Genomic DNA, 18,396 nt, shown 5'->3' with positions numbered 1-18,396 from the left:
CTTATACTATACTGTACTGCACAATAGTACATGTTTGTTCTCATATACTGTAATATACTGTACATACTGTACGTATATATATATATATATATATATATATATATATATATATATATATATATATATATATATATATATATATATATATATATATATATATATATATATATATATATATAATATATATATATATATTTTATTTATTTTTTAGGTCAGACAAAATGAGATCTTTGCTTCACTCATTCACCAATGCTTGTAAGGTCAGGTAAGTGGAGATTTGTTGTGTGAATATTTGTTCATATATTTTTGAGGTACAGTGAGACGAAGGAAAATGGTTGAGGTGTAATGTTACTTTGTAAAGCACAGGGGGAGGGTCTTGGGTGCAATACTTTTTTTTAATGCAGTACAGGTATTGTAGTCAGGCATTTTTTATAGTAAAAAGTAACTGCTATTGACCTCAGACTGTCTCATAATATCATGTAGACACGGCTTCAAAATGACTTCAAAATACCCATAATATTGGTCAGAGTTAAAAAAAAAGAAAAAAAAAATCAGGGGTTTACAGCACCCCTCCCCAAAAGCCTCCAGCTGGGTGGGCTTGCTGTGCTTGCCATGTTCCCCCACCCGCAACTTCTTGGACCCCCCTCCCCCCCCGCCCCCTTTTTTATATTCCTGGATCTGCCCCTGAAGCATAAATACTCCATAATGGCAACCAAACATCTGATACTTTAAATTAATACTTTGCATCAGTATTCACACAAGAGACAATGGATAACATGCAGTACCTAAGAAAATATATACCTCACGGGTGGTAAATGAATTAAGACAGATGTTACGAGTTGGGGATTTAGAATATAGTTAAAAGTCTACCCTGATCCCAACAGGCAACAACAATAAAAAAACAAAGACAATCGGACTATAAAAGGGTAGACAAAGGATGTGAGTTTTTGTTGTGTATAATAAAGTACAGGTAGTTCTGCTATAACGCGATAATTGTGTTCTTGTAAAATATCGTGTTATAGAAAATCGCGTAATAGAAATAACAGGGCTTATGGAGAAAATAGGGTTAGGTGCAGATTACTCGAAATCGAAAAAATTTAGTAGTTAGCCTAACACAAAGGATAGCACAGTCTAAATAAATGTTACATTCATATCTAATAATGAAATCATACAGTAAATGTAACACTTTACTTGATGGGGGAGAAGGGTGATTTTGAGGTTGATAAAATCGAGCTTCTCTTCAAGTGTTATATCCTTTCTTTTACGATCATCACCGGGAATTCTATCACCAGAACGCTTCTTGTTGATATTCTTCTTTACTATATTCACAGTTAATACAGTGGGGTATGCTATAACGAACGGATTCTACTACGAATATTCCTATAACGAACGGTTTTACCTATAAAATTGAGAATGCTATAACGAACGAAACTCCTACAACGAACATTATTTAATTTTTTTTTTTCTAATTTAATGTTTTTTTATTACAAATATTAATGATATTCTTTATTTCAGGGGTTTAGATGCATCTTTATGCACTTTTTTACAATTTTTACAATTTTATATTATATTTTTCAGTGTTAAGTGGTTGTATTTGGGGGCCTGGAACGGATTAATCCTATAACCATTCGAATGCTATAACGAACAAGGTTCTAGAACCAATTAGATTTGTTATAGCATACCCCACTGTACCACAAAATTGGAGAAATAGTAAGCAAAAATCGCGTTATAGCAAACAAGCGTTCGCGTTATACAAATATCGTTCCTAATTCATAAATCGCGTTAGAGCAAATTCGCGTTATAGCAGAAATCACTGTACCATAAATTCCTTAACAAATGTTTCAGCTTTCTATAATTTACCCTTAACCATACTTAACCTAAACATTAACAGTATATACATATTTATACAACATACAACAATTCTAAAGCATGTGGAGGTGGGGAGGCAATATAAGGTTTACAAGTGTCATAAGGCTTACCTGTTATTACACGTGGCAGTCGTGTAGTAAGTCTTATTGAGGGAAGAATCCGGATCTGTTTAATGCCGTACCCTCACTCCAGAGTAGGCTGTTCCATAGTCACTAGTTTAGGGTGAAGTGATATCTTGGCACACCCCACTCTACCAGGACCCCATAATTATAAAGCCTCAATTATTGTTCTTCTCATTATCTCATTCGGGGTCAATAATCAAGTAACTCAAGGGTTGTTAATCCGGATCTTTATATAAATGCAATAATACGCCCTTCCTGTTTCAAGTATCTCAGGGTTGTTTATCCGGATCTTTATATTAATGCCGTAATACGCCCTTCCTCTTTCAAGTCTCTTATCCTTATCTAAGGATCTTATCAGATAAACAATATTCATAAGGGTAATTTCCCTAGGTATAACTTGGGTAGTTTCCGGGACTTTCTGGTTATCCACTGCCGTGATATTTTCTAGGGTAATCCACTTATCTTATCTTTTGACCATTAATTAATTTATCTAGGTTTTCTTAATGGCTCTCCCTTACCTGTCAACTCCACCACTGACCTTGAAGAAACTATTCCTCACCTTTTCCCATCTTGTGCTGTCACCCGGTCACAGAGTGTGCGAAATGGGCCCTCTTCATCTAAAACCACCTCCAATATCTTCCTGCCCCAGAAGATCTGTACAATAAGACCATTAGTAAGGATGAGCTCATTAAAGCCCAACAATCTGATCCATCTTTGAATAAACTTCATCATGCAGCAGTTGAGGGTAAAGATTTTAACACCCTTCCGTGTTTTTATTATCAGGAAGGGGTTTTGATGAGGGCCTATAGGCCCCCTGAGCTTGCCCATCTAGACACGTGGTCTGAAATACATCAAGTGGTAATTCCCTCCTCAGTCAGACCAGCATTAATTGCCCTTGCCCATGATGGTATTTCAGGACATTTGGGAGTCCTGAAAACATATAAAAAGCTCCTCCAACACTATTACTGGCCTGGACTTAGGAAGGATGTGTCAAAGTGCCTAAAATCTTGTCATATTTGTCAAATGGTAGGAAAACCAAATGAAAGTATACCAGCAGCTCCCATTAAGCCTATCCCAGTATTTTCTACACCATTTGAAAAGATTGTTGTGGATTGTGTGGGCCCATTACCAAAGACTGAGAAGGGAAATCAATTCCTGCTCACAGTTATGGATACCAGTACACGTTATCCTGAGGCTTTTCCCCTTAAAAGCATCACTTCAAAAAATGTAATCAAACCTCTTTTGCACCTTTTCACTTCAGTGGGCATTCCTAAAGAGATCCAATCTGATCAGGGCACCAATTTTACGAGCAATCTTTTCAAACAGGTGATGAAAGACCTCAGTGTGGACCATTGTACATCTTCGGCTTACCACCCACAATCCCAAGGTTGCTTGGAACGGTTCCATCAAACTTTCAAATCAATGCTCAAAAAATACTGTATAGAACACCAAAAGGAATGGGATGAAAGCATAGATTTGTTACTCTTTGCCATCAGGGAATGTCCCCAGGAGTCATTGGGTTTCTCCCCGTTCGAGTTACTATATGGGAGACAAATTAGGGGACCCCTTAAAATAGTAAAGGAGCAGTGGTTTGACACTCCATCTATTAAGCCCGCAACAGTTTCCCAATACATTGACACTTTACGGGACAAATTAACTGAAGTCCGAACCATTGCTCGGTCAAACTTAAAAAAAGTCCAAGAAAAAATGGTGAAGTCCCAACCTAAATTAATTGAAAGATCATTTTCTCCAGGTAACAAATTGTTACTCTTTCTTCCCATTCCAGGCTCTCCCCTTAAAAGCAAGTTTACTGGTCCCTATATAGTTGCTAATAAACTATCTCCCCTCAACTATATAGTCCATACTCCTGATCGCAGGAAAGATTCACAACTTGTTCACATTAATCTCATGAAACTTTAACCCATTCCAGGCAGTCAGAGGAAGACATCCCAGAGGCTATAAGCCTACCTGTATTGCATACGGTTTTGTCAGGGCCGGAGCCTGAGACAGATGACATGGATCTACTGGAGAATTTAGACTTCCCTCTACCTAAAGAAAACCCTGCTAACAGTCACATACTCAACAACGTGGATGAGTATTTTTCTGTTCTGAATCCATCTCAAGCAAAAGATCTCACTAAGTTATTATCGACATTTCCTGAAGTCACGTCAGACCTCCCAGGGTTTTGCAATATACTTAAACATGATATTAAGCTAATCTCAGATGATGTACAACCTATTAGGCAATCAGCATATCGACTAAATCCACAAAAAAGAGAGATTATGAAAAAGGAGGTAGATTTTTTGTTAAAACATAACTTAGCTGAGCTTAGTACCTCCCCCTGGGCTTCACCTTGCCTTCTCATTCCAAAACCCGATAGCACCTTTCGTTTCTGTACCGATTATCGTAAAGTGAACCAGGTCACTGTCTCAAACTCCTACCCTTTACCTTTGATTGAAGATATAATAGACAGCATAGGCTGTGCAAAATTTATCAGTACGGTGGATTTATTGAAAGGATATTATCAAGTGGGACTCATGGATAGGGCAAAAATAATCTCAGCATTTATAACTCCATTTGGTCTTTTTCAATACAGTGGGGTATGCTATAACGAACGGATCCTACTACGAATATTCCTATAACGAACGGTTTTACCTATAAAATTGAGAATGCTATAACGAACGCAACTCCTACAACGAACGCGGATGAATACGGGACTATTTCCCCTGGCGCATGAATATTGTTGTACCGCGACCCACAACAAGAGCGTCAGGCGCCATCTTTTTCTCATTGTGTAGCCAGTGCACCACTGTTTTTGTTGAAATTTCGTCTTTTAATGTGGAAATTCGCGTTATTTGTATAACTATTTTGTTGTACAAGTATACAATTGTAACAATGAATCGTCCAAAGCGAGTGAGAAAGCTAATAACCCTTGAAACTAAGAAAGAAATTATAAAGAAACGTGAGAATGGAAGAAGCATTGCGAAACTTAGTGATGAATATGGGATGGCTAAATCGACTATATGTACGATTTTGAAGAATAAAGGGGAGTTAAAAACAGTGCAAGTGGCTAAGGGAATCTTTAGACTTAGCAAAGCAAGGTGTAATGTGATTGAAGAGATGGAAAATTTACTTTTAGTGTGGATAAAGGAGAAAGAAATGGCAGGTGGTAACATTAGTGAAGCTATAATTTGTGAGAAGGCTAAACAATTGTTTGAGGACCTTAAAGCCAAGACTCCCAGTGGAAGTGATAGTGCTGTGCCAGTGTTTAGGGGTACCTGCATGCTGAATAACACTAAGGTAAGATAGAGTACCGTATTTTTTACATTTTCCACAGAATTTTTTCAGTGTTAAGTGGTTGTATTTGGGGGCCTGGAACGGATTAATCCTATAACGAACGAGGTTCTGGAACCAATTACGTTCGTTATAGCATACCCCACTGTATTTGGTTATGGCGTTTGGCTTTTCTAATGCTCCGGCCACATTCCAGAGGGCCATCAATTACCTGATTCAGGACCTAGGTGGGACGTTCGCCTACCTGGATGACCTGGTGGTGGTGTCGGACGGCTGGGACGAACATCTGGTGCGTTTGGAGATACTGTTGGCACGACTGCAAGAGACTGGATTCACCATAAACCTGGCTAAATCTGCTTTTGGCCGGGCCTCAGTGACTTACCTGGGACATATCGTTGGGCATGGTATGGTGAGACCCAAGGACGCAAACGTTAAAGCCATCTTGTCCTTCCCCACTCCAAGGACGAGGAAGGAACTCATGCGCTTCCTGGGGATGTGCGGCTACTACCGTCGGTTCTGCAGTAACTTCTCCAGCGTGGCCGGACCCCTCACAGACCTTACCAGTTCTGCGGTCCCTTACATCTGGAACCAGAGGTGCGACCAGTCTTTCCACCGCCTCAAAGCCTTCCTTGCCTCCAAGCCTGTAGTCCACCCCCCTGACTACACCTTGCCCTTCCATCTGCAAATCGACGCTAGCGGTGTCGGAGTTGGGGCTGTGCTCCTACAACCCGACCCAACCACTGATGTCCTTCACCCTGTGGCATACTACTCCGCCAAGTTGAAAAAACATCAGACCAACTACTCGACCATAGAGAAGGAGGCCCTGGCTCTCGTGTTGGCAATAAAGAAGTTTGAATGTTACCTCCAGTCTTGCCCACAAACAACCCTAGTCTTCACCGACCATAACCCACTCACGTTCATCCAAACCAACAAGACCTCCAACCAGCGAATCCTCCGCTGGGCTCTCCTCACCCAGCCCTATAATCTACAAGTCTGGCACATAAAGGGGGTGGACAACCTGATTGCGGACTCCTTATCCCGAGCTCCAGTGGAAATGCAGCAGCTACTCTCCAGATGCACCAGGTGATCACCTCCTTCGCGCCCGCGCTACGGAGGTCTTTGGAGGGGGGTGTGTTACGAACCACGCCACCAATTGTCATGATCTACCTACCCAGCACTACGAACCACGAAATCTATTGTCCTGATCTACCTACCCAGCACCACGAGCAACGCCATCTAGGGACGAAACCCGAGTATGACTACTCTTAGTTACCACTCCGGGGTTTCCCTTCTCCATATCCTGGTTGTTGCGTCACCTCCTCAAAGTCTTCTTCGTCAGCTCCAGTTCGAGGAGAGTTCAGTTCACTCTGGGAAGTGACCACAGGATCACCTATCCTGGAAACCTACGGCACAGTGACTACCTACCGTCTTCTACAATACTCAGCCTTACTCGTCAGCCGTCTCAGCTCCGCACTTAAGTATTTGTAATCTTATATTGCCTCCCCCACCTCCACCTTGCTTCAAATTATTGTATGTTGTATAAATATGTATATACTGTAAATGTTTAGGTTAAGTATGGTTAAGGGTAAATTATAGAAAGCTGAATATTTTGTTAAGGAATTCATGGCACTTTATTATACACAACAAAAACTCCCATCCTTTGTCTACCCTTTTATAGTCCGATTGTCTTTGTTTTTTTTTTTTTGTTGCCTGTTGGGATCTGGGTAGACTTTTAACTATATTCTAAATCCCCAACTCGTAACACAGATCATAGTTACAGGCGACATCATCAAAAGGAAAGGAGCCAGCTTGAAAGAATTCAAAGACCCTGGAGTGGATGGAGCACAGACCAAGGTGACAAAGGAGGTGGCAAATGAGATTTCCACTCCACTAAGAATCTTATTCAGGAAACCCTTGGATGAAGGTAAAGCACCTAGTGACTGGAAATTAGCCAACATCATCCCAGTATACAAGAAGGGTGGGAAAAGTGTAACAGAAAACTGCAGGCAGTAATTATTCGGATGATCATCATCCACTGTTTTTCATTGAAAATGGGTTTTAAAATACCCAATTTTCACTTATTTTATGCAGAGATACTGTATTATGTTGGGAAAATATAAAAATGGCTGAAATTATGAGCTAACCTAATCTATGAAAACCTAACCTAATTGAACCTATATCTTACCTTGCCTATATCTAGAAAACTAAGGATTTATACAAGAAAATGAATAGAACTGAGACTAATCAGCACAAAAAACTGTCTAAAAACCACTCATAATTACCGAACTGCTGACGGCTACGGTACATTGTTTACATTTGCCGCATGCTGATGAAGTGACTGTAAGATGCTATCTTAACTTGCCTGTATCTCGAAAACTAAGCATTTTCCCAAAAAAATTTAAGAGGAGGTGAACGTAATCAGCATAAAAAACTGTTTAAAAATATCCTACATAATTATAAAACTGCTGACAGTCACCAGTTGTATATTAGCCCTTCAGGCTGATCATCCTGACATCACATACAGTATACTGTATGCAAACTCTTAGAAAATTCTAAGGGACGTCAATATTCAACATTCTGACTGAACACAGTCTTATCAATGCATCACAACATGGTTTCATGGAAAGAAAATTCTCTCTGACAAATTTACTCCTGTTCCTTGAAATAGAAAGACTACTGTATGTGGTCCAAGGCTCACCAGTTGATGTGTTGTACATGGATTTATCCAAGGCATTTGACAACGTCCCACATGCACAACTAGCTTCTAAGATCCATGCACATGGCATCACAGGCAAGATTTTGAAGTGGATTAACAACTCGCTTGAAGACAGGCAATAAAGAGTGGTACAGTAATAAATGGAGTACATTCTGAATAGAAAAAGGTTCTCAGGGAAGTAGTACCACAAGGGTCTATACTTGGACTCACCCTGTTTGTGATCTACATAAATGACATTGATGATAACATATCAAATCACATCATCAAGTAGCTAGATGAAACAATGATACAGAATTTGGGAAAGTAGCAAAGCAAGATGATGTCACAATAATGCAGAAAGGCCTGCATGAGCTATTCAAATGGTCTTGAGATTGGCAAATGCTCTTTGTTATTATAAAATGCAAGACCCTTCTGTTAAAACACTTTCCTGAATACTGTTGATAAGGAAAAGGATCTAGGAGTTGTGATAGATCATTCACTGAAGGTGGTGCAACAAGTGGGGGCAAAAGTGAGAAAAGCAAATCGAGGTTTGAGAATTATAAGGTGTACCTTTGAATTCAAAGATAGGAAAAGGCTCCTTCAACGGTTCAAATCTCAAGTACAGGTATTGACTGCTATATGATGTATCTATATACGATTGATCAGTTTTATGCTGTTAACAAAATTAACATTGTTTACTGCTATGCGATGCATAGATTTAATTTTATGATAGTTGCTACCTGAATGCTTTTCCTGCATTGTCACCGCTATGAAAAAGTGATGTGCAATAACTCGCAATATTCCAAGATATGATGACGTAATATCAGAATGGCATAACACGTAACACTTTTCCAAATCTTATTTCCACATTGATTATTTTTTCTTTGTTGCATAGAGTTGCCTCCCAGTGGATGAGAGGAGTGTTCAGGGAGAGGCACTTGAGAAGTTTAACAGCAGTGACACAGACGAAACAATTGCACGTGCCCCCACAAGATGAATCTTCTGGAAAGACTGTCAAAGAGGGTAATGTTGTACAATACGTATATCTCACCCATCAGCATCAAAGCTTACGGAGTCAATATCTTTATTTCTCTTTCTCCTCTAAATCTTTTATTTACATCCTCCTCTCCTGATATAAAACATTACATGGCATGATACACATTTACTCCTGGTAGCTCCTTAACAGTTTGGTATGGTATGGTTTGGCTTCCTTTTCTTCTTCAACTATTTCTTGTTCTTGCTCATATCCCTTCTCCTGTGTGGGGCCCAGGAGAGATACCTGTAGTGTATATAAAAACTATGGACAGTGTCTTGAAATGTAACAAACACACACAGAGAAAGAAATATTTATGGTTTGAATGACCGTGAATTTTGCTATACACTTGTAGTTAGACATGTGCAGTACAAGATATGTATGAACAGTAGTGTGGCGCCGTTTTCGTCTTGGCTAGCGACTTAGGTTTTGCCTTACCCTGGAGGGCCTGGACAAGGAAATGCTTTGCCTATGTAATGAGAAATAATTCATAGATCCTAGATTACATATTACAGTACTGTATATGCTGTAACAATAGCAGTGATTCGGGAATGTTACAATGGATATTCTATGATTTTTATCAATATCTGATAATAATCAAGTCTAAGACAATACTGTACTGACAATGCTAGACACAAAGTTATGAGGCCCTGTACACCATTCGTTACACCAGGGTGCCTAGATATCCATCCTGGAGCCTGCTTCTGTGAATCAGAGGCTACATAGACATGTGGTCTTGTGACCTTTTCTTCAGTTTTACAAGTTACATATGTTGATATTTTAGGTTTCATTAGTTCTCTAGGTGGAGGTTTGGGTTATGCCCTTCCATTTTAAGGGTTAAGATTGTTGTAGGGAAGAAGGCTAATCTTTGAATTAATCTCCAGCTACCATGGCTTTTGACTTCCCCGGGTTCCTAAGCCCCAAGCTTCAGTGAATACAGTACAGTACTGTATATTTATTATTAAACTGAATTACAAAATTAATCTTCTTATCACTTTCATCAATAGTCTCTGATTTAATGAAAATTGTGTGTAGTAATTGTTCATACTACTGTACTGTATACAGTTGAACCCCGCTTAATGCGGTTTCACTTAACGCGATTTCTCACATACGCGGTGCCTCGCCAGAACCGAACTTTCACTTAACATGGTTCATCTACTCAAATACGCGGGAAGCGGCGCGGGCATGATGCGCACAAGGTCGCCCAGTCATCAAAACATTACCGAGTTCTTCACCCGCCACCCACCACAGCCGGCCCAAGTCAGTGATAGTGATAATTATAGTGAGGATATGGACTTATATGGACTTTGAGGGGTTTGACAAAGAGGCCCTGCAAGCCTCTGTGGTGGATAGTGATACAATTGATACAAGTGATACAGGTGAGGGCCAATAATCTGCCCTCTGCCTCGTAACCAACCCCCCATCCCCGTGTGCCCAGCCATCTTTTCTACTAATGTAAGTGTTAAAAAACCTAATATTATTTATATTTCTCTTAATTATTAATTGTGTGTGCATACCATCATAAAATTAAGATAATATTTTTACAACAACATAGTTGTGTGTCGTCAAAAAGTGGAGTTTGGGGGGTCGGGCCAGTCTCTATTGGAATTAATCCCATATGTTCTGTTGTTCACTTAACGCGGTTTTCACTTAACGTGATACCCTGTGGGTTCAATTGACCGCATTAAGCGGGGTACTACTGTATTGTTAACTAAGATAAGATACAGTACAGTATATGTAATATGTCATAGGTTGTACTGCACTTGGCAAAATATCTTGAGATTGATAAAAGAATATTGTTTCAGTGATATCATCCCTAACACACAAGATTGGAGCGGCAAAGAGTTTTGGTGAAGTTATGGATCGGAGTTATCTGTTTGATCTGCTACCAGCTTCCCAGGATGAGCTACCCCCACGCAACATGATGGTAAATTTCTATCACTTGGTCAAAATCAAATGTTTCTCTTGAGTACAAAAGAGTTGCTCATGCCTGATTTTCACTACTGTACTTAGATTTTCATACTTTAGCAAGGGGAGAAGTCTGTGACAACATTCATATACATGACTGCTCTTTAACCCATTTAGTATTAGATGTCACTTTTAATATTTTATATGACCAACGCCAGATGATTTTATTTAGCAGAGACCCCCCTCGTACCCAAGGTGTTAATAAAGTAAAGCTCACTTTGTGCTTTGTAGAATAAAAAGGATTAGCCTGTTTGACCTGAATTTGAAGTTTTTAAAGAGGAATTTCCAATTAATTTAGTTTGTGAATAAGCTATGATTTTTAATCAACAGGATAGCTGGGATAGTGCCATTATTCCTCTGGGATCAGAGGAAAGACTCCGTGAGAAGTATGTGACCTTTATGGGAGGTGTGAGAATTGGACGTCTGTTGGAAGACCTTGATGTTTTTGCTGGTAAGAATGATGACCTTTGCAGTATCAGAATGGAATCCACACAGATGTGGCTGGAAGAGTAGGAAAAAAGAAATCTGATAAAAGTGTCTTTTAGGCTCACATGCTTGATAACATTTCTCTAAGGGAATTTTCTTTAATTGTTTTATTTTATTATAGAGAATGCTAAACTGTGAGGTAACACGGGAAATGCGACAGGATTTACTGTAGAAGGAACAAATAAACCTTGGTCACCATAACTTAAGTGCTTTGGTGAATTGACGAAAACGTTCACTGACCTGCCTGATTTTAGAATTAACAGTACAGTACTAAATGTCCTAAAATTTAACACAAACAAAACTTCTCCAATGGTGCTCCTGGTTCTATGATCTGCTTTCTGCTAATTAACTTTTTTTTCCCCTCCTAGATTTGCATTCTGTACATATAAACAAATGTCTTAATGAACGTCCTAGAGAAAAAAATCATCAGTAAATGTCTGACCTTGAAAGACACCTTTACTGTAAATACCTGTATTCAAAATATCATGCTCACATTTGATGCTTGTTATTGAAGATAAAATGTTCCATTTGAAAATCTCTTGTAGCTCACTATATTCTTCATGTAACCTGTTTTTTAATAACTTGAAAGTAAGGATACAGGGTACTGTATTAAGTTGTATAGACTGGCAATTTTGGTTATCCACATTATCCTTTGTATTCTGACAATACAATACTTGCAACAGTACAGTTATTCTTCATTAAACATACTGCACAGTACAATTTGATATTTATGCTTCCCATCAATTAAGGAACTCTTTCACAAAACTATCCATGTCTGGTTTAATACAGTTGATAGAGGAAAGTAATCTGACCGTCTCTTGGACAAACTTTCTTCATAAAATCATAAGAATAAACAAAATATACTGTACTGTACAGGGCCGGTATACATAAAACTTTTAAGTGCTGGCAAACAGATGTTAAGGCTGACATTTTCCTGTGGTTATAAGTGTTCCCTGAGGAATGCAGTGATGGGTAGGGAAACACCGTGTAACACTGAAGTCCGTTTATTATGGATGAGAGAAATACAAGTGGTGACTAACGTGTGCCATGCACGGCTCACACAGTCAGACTGAGGCTGCCTTGCCATATGGCAGCCTCGGGGCAATGTTGCCACATAACACGTGCAGTGTTGCCACGTAATTATATATATAAATGCTACTCGGCACAGTAGCTTATTTACAGGGTTGCTACTCGGCACAGTAGCTTAGATGCATAACCTACACTAATAGTACATATACAGTACAAAACTTTTAAGGACCTTAATAGTACTGTTAAGTTAAGAGACCTCAGGAGCACTTTTAAGTCTCTTAATAGTCGTCTGTTAGTTGATACCCTGGCGAATCAACAACAATATCAGCGGCGGCTACGCATTTTTGGGGAAAGTAGAGATATACTGTATTTAATAAATGTAGTGTGGACAATGCTGAGAATCAGTGTGTCTCACACTCTGCCACTGACCTCACCACACTAGGAAACGCAGCATTGACTCTCATGATGATTTCCAGCCGTGTCCTCTTCGGTTATTTTTTGTTAACCACTCATCACCTTTTTTCACAAGTTTTCTTTCTGTTTTAGGGGATTCTGACATTTATATTTGGGGCAAATCACTTTTTTTTTTTTTTTTTTTTTTTTTTTTAAGGTTAGGAGTTTGCTTGTTAGGTCAGGTAACCTAACCTAACTTTTTTTTTTTTTTAGTTAGGTTTGGTCAGTTTAAGTTAGGACGTGGCTTGTTAGATCATGTAACCTAGCCGAACCTAACTTTTTTTTAGTTGTGTTAGGTTAGGACATGACCTGTTAGGTCAGGTAACATAAACTAACTTTTTTTTTTTAAGGTTAGGTTAGGTTGCCTGACCTAACAGTGATTTGCCCTAAAGATAACTGTCAGAATCCCCTAAAATAGCAAGAAAACTTGAAAAAAAAAAAATTCTTGTGATAAAAGGTGATGGGTGGTTAACGAAACGAAAGCGACGCTGAGTGTCACCATAACATCAAAATGGGACTTAGAAAAATTCATGATTTTTACAAGTAATAAATCACAAATATCGCGTTTATTTTTGGACTGCACCGCTTAATTCAAGTATATTCTTTCGTTACTCAGTGAGATCTACTAAATAGTAAGAAAAAAATTGTAAAAAGGTGATGGGTTAATAACAAAAAATAACCCCTTCTTTTTGTGTTTATTATTCAGGAAAACCTTCAAGTGGCCATTCAATATTAACTTTTTCTCTTCAATGGCATCCACCAATAATAAAGTCTGGTCTGCTGTCCAGTTGGGCTTCCTTTTTTTTTTTGTGTGTGGTTGAGACTTCCATTTCCTCAACAATATGTTTGTTTACAAACAGCACGGCAAGGAAAAGTCACCGATCACTATCTTTGGTTAATAAATCTTCCTTCAAACCGCATAGATTAGATTTTATTTTATTTTAATGATCAAAATGTATATACTGTAAGTGTAAATGTTGAATTTAATCTTCAGAATTTTATTGAAGTTATTCAGCCATAAGACCATTTTATATGATGAACTCCTCCTATCTTTAGCACTGTTTAGCGGTACTTAACAAACAACTATTTGTGCGGTAAAAGTTTGCGAGTTAAGCTTTGTGTACAACTTTTAAATTTTACTGCTAGCTAACAGTACTATTATGTCATTAGCATAAAAGTTTTGTGTATACGGGCCCAGGTTTCTCTCAAGGTACCCGGAAGTTTGAGTTACTATATATTGAATTCACATTAACAGAATCTATAAAGCATGGAATGGCTTTTGAGATGGAAAAAGGCATTTGCTTTATTGGAAAATCCTCCAGAAATTTTCAGTTAAAAAAAGGGGGGAAGAAATGTATAAATCTTGTCAACCTCCAATATTTCACTAAGCACAAATTAAATGCATGTGTTTTTCTTTTTCCTTCTAGTGTGGCTCTGCTATAAACACATCAAAAACCCTCATCAAAAGGCAGATATGCCCAGTCCGTATAGTATTGTGACAGCACTTGTGGACCGGATAGATTTTAATCAAAGGATGACTTTACGGCCAGATAAGGATATCAGGCTCTCTGGACATGTTTCATGGGCTGGTCAGTCGTCCCTGGAAACTATTTTAACAGTTGAACAATATATTGATGGTAATTGGCAAAAGGTATAGAAACTTGAGTGATTTTTTTTGTTGCTTAGTCTTTCTTTCCCTTTAATTGTGTTTTTAAAATTATAGAGGGACCTTGCTTATTAGTGTGGCTCCATACTGTTGGATTGTGCTGTAATTTAAGAAATCTATTTTAATTCTTAATTAATTACCAAAAACAAAGAGAAAATTTTATATATACTGTACTGTATATGTCTTTATTACAAATAATAAACTCAAATGCAGGCATAGCATGGTCATAAACATCTTATCTGCTCTTTCATCCTTCTTGCTCATATCGCATATGTGAGAGCAGCCACTCACAGCACACCTTGTTGAGCGAGCTCCCAAAATACCCAATCAGTGAGTGTTGTACAGGTTGCATTGAATTTTTGAGCTGTAATAGTTGTTTACTACATGCTCTCTCTGCTGTTGCTGCAAGCTGCATATTTTTCTTGTAATTATAATACATCTTTAAATGGAAGAGTCCTTATTTCTGCAAAACTATGGCTCCAAAATATCCAACACGCATTAGGTTTGAAAGTGAGAAAAAATAAAGAAAAAGCATTATCTTAGAAGTAAAAGTTAAATTGTTACTTAGAATGGAGTCAGGCATTGGTACCACAGCATTTGGACATTAGTTTGACCTTGGTGAATCTTCACCCAGAACAATTATGAAGAATAAAGATAAAAATACATGCAACACCTGAAACTACTTCTCCAGTAAGTACCATTAAATTAACAGAAACTCATATTTCTGTAATTGAGAGAATGGAAAACTTTTAATTACCTTGCGTAGAAGACAATAATCGGTGGTCACTGCCCATGTCCCAAGCATTAATTATGAGAAGGCAGTGTCTTTGTTTCATGAATTTAATGAGCTGGAAGGTTTTAAAATTATATACAGTATTCTGTATTAATATTATGTATGTACCTGTACAGGTATACTGTGCTGTACTTTACATTATAGATAGTATGTATTACAGTATATATATATATATATATATATATATATATATATATATATATATATATATATATATATATATATATATATATATATATATATATATATATATATATATATATATATATATATATATTTAGTGTTATTAAAAGTAAACTACATAGAAATTGCAGGTGTCTGAAGGAAAGTAGTACAAATTATTGCTGAGCATGCATACCTCAGAAACACATTTGCTCTAAGCGGGGTCCCTGTGTGTTATTTCATAACCAATAAATTAAATCTCTTCCAAGGTTTTGTTATTTTGTTTGAAAATACTAGAATGTAAATATTTACATTCAACATTTTTTTGAAACTGCATTATGGTATACATTAGACTGTAGTTTTAAATTTTAGGACATTGAAGTGAAAAAATGTGCATCTAACTTTGCTCTGAGGAAAAAAATCCTAAAATGTTTTCATTATACAGTATTGAGGAAAAAGCAGTTTCCATAAAATTCTCTTCCTCAGAATTAAATTTGTTGCCATTTCACATTGTACTGTCCTTGTTATTGATATAATTTTTAATACCGCAAAATTAATTCTTTAGATAACTCGTGCAGTGTTTGTCATGGTTGCTCGGGATCCTCTGAATCAAGGTTCAGTGCCTGTTAATCCATTGGTATGTGAGACTCCCGAGGAGCGGAAAATACTTCAAAGAGGAGATATAAGCAAACTGCATCGAAAAGTGGTTCAAGAAGAGAGCTTATTCAGAGTCCCACCAAATGAGTCAGGTTTGTTAAATATGCAAAATGTTATACATAATTTTTATTTTTACAGTACAATACACTGTATTTAGTTATTTTGTAAATTTTTTTTTTTTCATTACTTGTCAGTTTACAGTTGGTCTGTTCTGTCATGCACATCTGTTTTCTGTTACTATTTTCTTTGTCCAGTGTTAGTGCACAGGAGGAAACCGGAGTAACTGGAGAAAACCTGTGATGTTTAGTTGTTTAGTAGGGTCGTGCTGGATAATACCCTTCTCACATCCATCCCAAGGATCAAACCAGGGATGCAGTTGTGAGAGGCATGCACTCTACTGCTGTACAGCTATACCTTTTGTGTCTGTAAACCCAGTTATAGTTCCAACTACAATAACTTAAACACATTACGGTAATTAAAAGTCTCCCCTTTTTTGTATTAACTAGATTTGTAAGTGAAATTCCATCTCCATTCACTCTGCCACAGTAATACACATTCTTCCCAGCCTTACTTGGCTTATTATCATTGTATGGTGTATTGCAATGACAAATCATATGAAGTTTACCTCTCCATCATCATATGTTGCACATACCTTTCCATCTGTAGACTGTACAGTACTGTACACTGTACATTCTGTTTTCCTCAAAACATAAGTTCTGTTAACAGATGCATTTTTTTTCTTTTTCCCAGTCATCTCCACTTTGTGACTTTATTCCTATCCTATAAGCAATAAAACTTTTTTACACAATTTAACTTTGTTTTTTTACAAGGGTCATTCTTTTCAAAATGTTTTACTGTACCCTAAATTACTATTGATCCATCCTCTTTCAAGAAGATGCATTTACCTTTTCTTTACAAAGACTGATGTTCACCCCTCTTCATAATTCCTGTGTGTGGTCATAAGATTTTCATTTTTATTACTCATTGTTTCCAAAATCATTGGGCTTTTCGTTCAATATTCTCTATGTTTCCTCAGTTTTTGTCTCTCTCTTTAGTTTACCATGTTGCACCACTTGTGTTGACATTTCCACCTACCTATACCCTTTGGCTGCCTCTGCTGATGCATCCTTTAATCAGCTACACAGTACAGTATTTCTGTTTTATCCTCCTCTTTATTGTGATCACTTAAATTTTTCCTCAGATCATTTGAAGTACAGTTTTAGTTTATGTCCAACTTTGTAAATACTGTACTATGATGACTTGAATATTAATGGATATTGATTACCTCAGAATTCTTATCATTATTGCCACCTTTTAATGGCAAACATATAAATACTTGTAACTGAGACTGGCTTTCTACAAGAGTTCCATACGTTGAAAGTCATATAGTATTAGGATAATTATAAACTTGTTTTATGTGGTTATTGTTTAATCGGTGAGGTTAACTTATAACCACTCACAGAGAAGCATGTAAAACTTGTTTCACAAAGTTAGAGGTATTTTCAGAGAAAACTTTGGTTCATGAAATGTTTATGTCGATGGCAAACCCTGAGGAGCTCTCCTTCACTTCTAAGAATAAACCTGAAAATTCTGTATGGATTGAAGAAACCAAACTGAAGAATCTCATCATATGCCATCCTGAGGTAATGATTGTACTTGATGTAGTTCATTAATTAACCTAAATGTAACTAGGTATGGAAACTGTGTAGTCATATTAACTTTTTGGGGGCTAGAGACAAGGTGCTACCATGTTCATCAGAATGAACAAGTCAACACATTTCTAAATTTAACAGTTGCAGAAGTGGGTTTTATAATCAGTTAACATAGGTCAATTATTTGTTTATTTTCACTTATTCTTTGTACAATGGTCCTCTGCAACTGTTCAAGGTCCAGTCTTAAATATGTTTATAAATGAATAAAATTATATGTTGACAAAGTAAACTTATTTTGGGTAAAAGGTTTAGGTCCAGTTACATAAAAATATATATGATTCTTCCCACAATACAGTAGTACTGTATACAAGGATTTAAACAAATTTATGACTTTAAAAATGTAAAATCACACTTAAAAAAGAGGATAGCTTACACCACTAACAAGTGTGTACATCTTGTAAATGGAGTAATCTGCCATAATTCATGGGGTTAGGTAAGTCACTGGTGTCTTGAGTAA

The 18,396-nt window shown here is 37.3% G+C and overlaps 2 protein-coding genes across 9 annotated transcripts in view; one reads left to right on the top strand and one right to left on the bottom strand.

Moving 5' to 3' along the window:
* LOC121870647 overlaps positions 1-2,015 on the bottom strand; it is a 33,752-nt gene extending 31,737 nt beyond the window's left edge. The window contains exon 1 of the mRNA XM_042372520.1: positions 1,980-2,015. The gene's annotated coding sequence lies outside the window, so the exon portion shown is untranslated. The remainder of the gene's footprint in view (positions 1-1,979) is intronic.
* LOC121870645 (acyl-coenzyme A thioesterase 9, mitochondrial-like) overlaps positions 1-18,396 on the top strand; it is a 40,830-nt gene that overhangs the window by 3,646 nt on the left and 18,788 nt on the right. For 4 of the 8 annotated variants that reach the window (XM_042372513.1, XM_042372512.1, XM_042372514.1 and 1 more), the window contains exons 2-8: positions 212-265; positions 8,876-9,003; positions 10,819-10,940; positions 11,312-11,432; positions 14,377-14,600; positions 16,136-16,319; positions 17,734-17,870. In XM_042372513.1, coding sequence (XP_042228447.1) covers positions 222-265; positions 8,876-9,003; positions 10,819-10,940; positions 11,312-11,432; positions 14,377-14,600; positions 16,136-16,319; positions 17,734-17,870 — 960 coding nt within the window. In that variant the 5' untranslated portion in view covers positions 212-221. Of the gene's footprint in view, positions 1-211; positions 266-2,418; positions 2,441-8,875; positions 9,004-10,818; positions 10,941-11,311; positions 11,433-14,376; positions 14,601-16,135; positions 16,320-17,733; positions 17,871-18,396 lie in introns of those variants that run through there. The other 4 variants (XM_042372518.1, XM_042372519.1, XM_042372517.1 and 1 more) reach the window with 3 other exon arrangements.

The sequence above is a fragment of the Homarus americanus genome, unplaced genomic scaffold (genome assembly GCF_018991925.1).
Source record: "Homarus americanus isolate GMGI-L3 unplaced genomic scaffold, GMGI_Hamer_2.0 scaffold56333, whole genome shotgun sequence".
Classification (NCBI taxonomy): Eukaryota; Metazoa; Arthropoda; class Malacostraca; order Decapoda; family Nephropidae; genus Homarus; species Homarus americanus.
This window is presented reverse-complemented; position numbering and strand designations above follow the sequence as displayed.